A 6,082-nucleotide genomic window follows, 5' to 3' on the forward strand; every position below is an offset into this window, starting at 1 on the left:
GTGAACAAAGCAGTGATAAACATGTGTGTGCATATATCTGCTTAGATGTCAGTTATGGTCTCTTTGGGGTATATTCCCAGTAGTGGGATTGCTGGGTAAAGTGGTATTTCTATTTTCAACTTTTTGAGAAAGCGCCATACCGCCTTCCACAGTGGTTGCATCATTTTACACTCCCCCCAACAGTGAATAAGAGTTCCAGTTTCTCCACAACCTCGCCAACATTTGATGTTTGCTGTTCTGTTAAATTTTGCTATTCTGAGTGGAGTGAGATGATATCTCATAGTTGTTGAGGAGTTTTTAAAAGTAGCACTGGTACCTCTCAGGACGGATTGAGATACAGGAAACATCCCCTGGCTTTGTATTTTCTGCAGTGCACATTTTGGAATGAAGGGGACTGCCTGGAATTAATAAAAAACAATTTCCTTGTTCTAACGCACTTAGAAATTCACTCTGGGGAGCACACAGGGAATTACCAAGCTTTCCTAAAGTTTCTTCCCAGGAAGGGCTTGGAGCCAGGAGATGAGGTGTGATTCCAGTTCCCTGGCTTTGTGTTCTGGCTTCCACAAGGTGGAGCTCGAATTCTAACAAGCTAGAAATTTGTCATGAGTTGTCACTTGACGGATCAGAACGACACCAAAGCCCTATGTCAAAGCTACAGACTGGTGCTGCCTTTTGTGTAGCCCTCACAGCTTCAATTCTAGAGAGCTGTGGTGTCTATGACAGGGAGCCCTGGCAGCTTAGTGAATAAGGAGTTGTGCTGCCAATCCAAAGGCAGGCAGTTCAAATCCACCAAATGCTCTGTGGGAGAAAGATGGGCATTCTCCTCCCTCACAATTTACTGCTTCAGAAACTCACTGGAGGGTCAGCTATGAGTTGGTTCTGACTCCACAGTCAACAATAACAATAACATTTTAAAAAACAACATTTAAACAACAATGACAACATTTGAGTGGATTGTCCCAGTCCAAACAGCTTAAATCCAGGGGGGATAAAGCTTTCCTGATGGAAAAAGAAAGGAAGATGAGCTTGATTGACATATTATTTTTAACCTTTATAATGTAGACTATAAGGGATCTCTGGTGGCATAGTGGCAAGAAGCTGGGCTGCAATCCCAAAGACATGCGGTTCAAATCCACCAGCTGCACCACTGGAGAAGGACGGGCAGTCTCCTCCCATGTGATTAACTGGCTCTGAAAACCCGCTGGAGGGTCAGCTCTGGGTGGGTTCTGACTCCCACAATAACAGCAACAATGTACAAAATACTAGACCTATATAATAAGGAACTCCAGTGGCCCAGAAGGTAAACAAGTGAGCTTCCAACCCAAAGGAGATGGTTCAAATCCACCAGCTTCTCACAAGAGAAATATGGGCAACATGCTATGAGATTTACAGCCTCCGACAACCTTGCTGCCTGCAAGGAACACTGGCTGTACTGTCTCCAACACTTATCTGTGTATTTTTTGCAGTCCATAAGATAGTTATTTTCAACGCACAGCGACCCTATGTGCGACAGGATGGAACAGGTCTCCTCGGCACTGCTGCAGTCACCCAGTCAGTCCATCTAGTTGAAGGCTCTTAGTTATCTAATGCTGCTGGAACAAAAACACTACAAGTAGCTGGTATTTGACACAGCAATTTATTATCTAATGGTTTAGGAGGTGAAGAGTCCAAGTGGAGTTTTTGGTGGCTTAGTGGCAAGAAGCTGTGCTGCAATCCTGGAGGCATGTGGTTCAAATCCACCAGTTACTCCACGGGAGAAGGATGGGCAATCAGTATCCTGTCTTGCGATTAACTGCCTCTGAAAACCTGCCGGACGATCTGACTCAATTGTACACAACAACAACAACAACAAAGTGCAAATCCAGGGTAGCTAGCTCCCTCTCTGTTGGTTGTAGAATAAAGTCTTTGTTTCCTTTAGCATTTGCAGACCCAGAGTTCCCTGGAGACCTCGTGTGATTTGACCTTTTCTGGTGCAGAAGGGCTTTACTGAGCAGGGTCCGAAAGGGCACGCTCCACTCCAGGACGTGATTTCTTGCTGGGGCTGAGCCCTGCCCCCTTCCCTGGGTGAGCTTTGATTGTGCGTTTTTTTTAATCTCAACTGAGAGAAATGGTATGACCGGCAATGCCCTAGAGGAACTCCCGTTACAACTGATTAGAGCTGTGATGGGCTGGGGACGCTGTGTGTGTGTGTGCGCGCGCGCGTGTGTGTGTGTGTGTGTGTGTGCGTGCATTCTTCTCTTAACCCTTTTAGAGATATTTAGTGTTAACAGATGAGTAATCATTATATAGCTTCTGTGCTATTTCATGACATACAAATATTTTTGGGAGACACAAGTCAAGCCGTCCCAAGGGTCTTCCTTTTTTATTTTTTCCCACTAACCACATGTAAGGTCGCCGAGGAAGGACAGAACCCAGTCCAGGCCAAGAAAGTTTATTGAGGAGAAACTGCTGGGCTGGCTCTAAAGCAGAAACCAACCCCCACGTCAAGTTAGAGTGGAATTTTCTATCATTTTACAAAGCAATTGGGGAGTTGGGAGGTTCGCAGCTGCTTGGTACCAGATAAGAGAGCAGGTTGGAAGTCTGGATAGTTTATCCTGGGAAAGGGAGTGGAAATAGTTTTGCAGCTCTGACGGAGATAAACAGAGCCTCAGCTGCTGCTTTGCTCATTCCCGTGGCTGCTCTGGAGAGAGAGAGAGAGAGAGAGAGAGAGAGAGAGAGAGAGAGAGAGCGCTAGCAGCTCTGTGGCCCTGACACCAAACACGACACCTTTCTTCAGGGACTGGCTCCGCCTAACTACATGCCCAATGGATGTCTTTCCATCCTCTAAACCAGATCACTCTGGTTTCACTTCTTCCAAGAAAGATGGTGTGTGCTCTTTTTTTTTTTTTTTTAAATTTTTCATCTATGGCATCCTTAAAATTCCTGGCCATTGCTCCCATAATTCTTGGAATTATAGGAAATTCTTTGTCATTGTAGGAAAACTTCTTCCATTTTCCTTATTCGTCGTCCAACTTTCATACACATATGAAACAGCTGAAAATGTTGTGGACACGGGAATTCTAAACATATCTCTACTGAGATAAAAGTTGTATTCTAGTACATAGACTTGCTGCTTTCGTGGCTTAGTGGATAAAGTGTTGCACTGCCAATCAAAAGGCAGGCAGTTCGAATCTACCAGCTGCTCCACACAGAGAGATGGGTAATCTCTTCCTGTGTGATTTACAGCCTCTGCCAATCTGCTGGAGGTTCAGCTATGAGTTGGTTCCCACTGGACAGTTATATTCTGTTCTCTCTACAAAAATATTCTGTTCTCTCTAAAAAAAAACCAAACAAAGACAACTCTCTAATACATCACTACAAATGCAAGGGTGGCTACATATTTAAAAAATTGTGCTGGAGATGTGGTGGTCTAGTGGCAGAGAAACTGCCCTGCAATCACAAAGGCATGTGGTTCAAGGCTACCAGCATCTCCACTTAGCAAAGACTTATTAAAAAAAAATAAATAAATGAACACATTTGGAATCAATTAAAAAACTTTAAAAAAAAATTGTGCTCACATTGGCAGCACATATACTAAAAAATTAGGAAGTGCTATTTTAAATGGTTGTTGTTGTTATGTGCTGTCGAGTCTCCTGTGACTCATAGCGACCCTATGTACAACAGCCCTAAACCCTGCTCTGTCCTGTGCCAATTCCACTGTCTTCCACACACCTGCTCTGATTACCTTAGTCACTGAATCAATCCACCTCTTCGAGAGTCTTCCTCTCCTGCGCTGTCCCTCCACCTTCCCAAGCATAATGTTCTTTTACAAGGACTGGTTCCTCCTTGCAGCATGTCCAAAGTATGTCAGATGAAGCTTCGGAATCCTTCTATCACAGGAGTAGCCTGGTTTAACCCTCTCTAGGATGAATCTGTTTGGTTTTTTTGGCAGTCCATGGTACATTCAATACTCTTCTCCAGCACCACAGCTCAAAGGCGTCAATTCTCCTTCTATCCTCCCTAGTCATTGCCCAGCTCTCTGAGACATAGCACGCAATTTAATAACAAATGTTCTATTATCATCTTCCTATTGTTGTTTCTGTATAATATTGAGTCAGAACTGACTCATAACTGAGCTGCCAGCTGGTTTTCAGAGGCTTTTAATCACATAGAAAGAGCTTGCTTGTTTTTCTTCTGTGGAAGAACTGGTGGATTTGAACCATGCACTTTTGAGTTGGCTGTGCAACTCCTTACTGCTCTTACTACTCCAAAGCTCTCTTTAGCATCTTGTTGTCGTTGTGTGACTCAGACTAGAACCCTAGCTGGCCCTCCAGAAGCAGTTAATCTCACGGGAGGAGATTGCGCCTCCTTCTCCCGCGGAGCAGCTGGTGGATTCACACCTTGTGCCTTCAGGATTGCAGCACAGCTTCTTACCACTAGGCCACCATTTAGCACTGCAGAAAAAGGCATTTTATAAAATTAAACAGCCTTCATTATTAAAAAAAAAGAAAAGAAAACAATGAAGAAACATCCCAGTGACTTTCTGTAATCTGTTAAGAAACCTTCAGCAAACATCTTGCTTAATAATCTCATCGAAGCCTTACAAATTTCCTGTTAAATTTTTGCCTTTTTTTCCTCCCTTCGCCTACAAGAACAGCAGCTATGTTAACCTTCTTACCTCCAGTTACCACAGAGAACAGGATGAGGTTTTTTAAAAAAAAATTAAAACAAGATTGCAATAGTAGCTTCACACCTGTTTCTTTGTACCATATCAATGGTTCAGTGTGAGAAAAGGTTGTGGTTAGCAAGACTCAAGGTGAGATGGAGAACACAGAGGGAGAAGGAAAAGCTCAAAAGTGTCCCCGATCCCCTTCCTCACGTCGCCTTCAACTCCCTGTCTGAAGGAGATGAAGTAGAATTGGCTGATGTGTCACCAGTGTTGTCTAAGTCCTCATGTAGGGCCCGCTCCAGATTGGCGGGCAGGGAGTGGAGCAGTCTCTTTTGAAAGTCTTGACCCACGAAGGCATAGAGCATAGGGTTGAGGCAGCTGTTGAAGAAAGCCAGAGATCTCGTGCCAAGAAAGAGGGCATCAGAGAGCTTTTCTCTATTTCTAAATAGCTCCTCTCTGATCCAGGGCGTGTTCAGGAGAGTGATGAGCTGAAAAGGGAAGCAACAGAGGAAGAAGGAAATGATGACAGCCGTGAGGACGCGTAAGGGATGGGTGGGTCTAACCAGGCCTTTCTTGAGGAGGCTGGTAACCAGGAGCCCATAGCAGATAGTGATGGTGAACACTGGGAAGCTGAAGGCAACGAGGAAGCGGATGATTCCATGGGATGTTGACAGAAAAAGGCTCACCCTTAACCTCTCTTCTGTAGTGTTACCCCAAGATTCATAAATATACTTGACAACACAGTATTGTTTCTTTTCCTCACTATATAATGTGGTCGAGAGGATGAACATCGGTAACGTAAGAACCAGGGCGAGAATCCAGAGTCCACTGATCACTCTCCTGGCTAGACCTACGGTGCGGTGGTTCTGGGTCCAGACCGGATGCCGGACACAAAGGCAGCGGTCCAGAGAGATGAGCGTGATGAGAAAGAGACTTCCACATAGGTTTGTGTCCGCCACCCCTGTGATGAGCTTGCACAGGAAGCCCCCGAAAGGCCATTCTCCTTTCATGACCTGGCTGGCGATGACGAACGGCAGGATGGTCACGAAGGAGACGTCAGCGATGGCCAGGTTCAGGTAACAGACGGTGGTGACGGTGCGTGGCATCCGGAAGCCAGCCACCCAGATGACGAGTCCATTTCCCAGGAGGCCCAGGACAAAGGTAATCCCAAGTAACACCAGCGACAGGACGTGCACGACCGTGTAGACGGCAGACTCGGACTCTTCATGCTGTGAAGAGTTGTTTTCCATGTTGCCCACACCTGGAAGAACGATTCCAACAGTGGTCACTTCTCAACTTTGGAACATCCTCCAGCATCTCCACTCACTGCATGGACCAACGTCGACGACAGCTGCCCCTCCAGCCAGCTCTCCTGCTTCCCTGAGTCTTGTGGCTATGCACACTACAATGGGAGATTTTCTTGGAAAAATCTTT

The 6,082-nt window shown here is 45.4% G+C and overlaps 1 protein-coding gene across 1 annotated transcript; it reads right to left on the reverse strand.

The window, feature by feature from the left end:
• Positions 1–4,854: 4,854 nt before the first annotated feature.
• Positions 4,855–5,898, reverse strand: FPR2 (formyl peptide receptor 2). The gene has a single exon (XM_006897408.1). The coding sequence runs from the start codon at positions 5,896–5,898 to the stop codon at positions 4,855–4,857; it is 1,044 nt and encodes a 347-aa protein (XP_006897470.1).
• Between the last annotated feature and the right edge of the window lie 184 nt (positions 5,899–6,082).

This window comes from Elephantulus edwardii, unplaced genomic scaffold, assembly GCF_000299155.1.
Source record: "Elephantulus edwardii isolate Elephantulus edwardi_28Jun2011 unplaced genomic scaffold, EleEdw1.0 scaffold00208, whole genome shotgun sequence".
Taxonomy (NCBI): domain Eukaryota; kingdom Metazoa; phylum Chordata; class Mammalia; order Macroscelidea; family Macroscelididae; genus Elephantulus; species Elephantulus edwardii.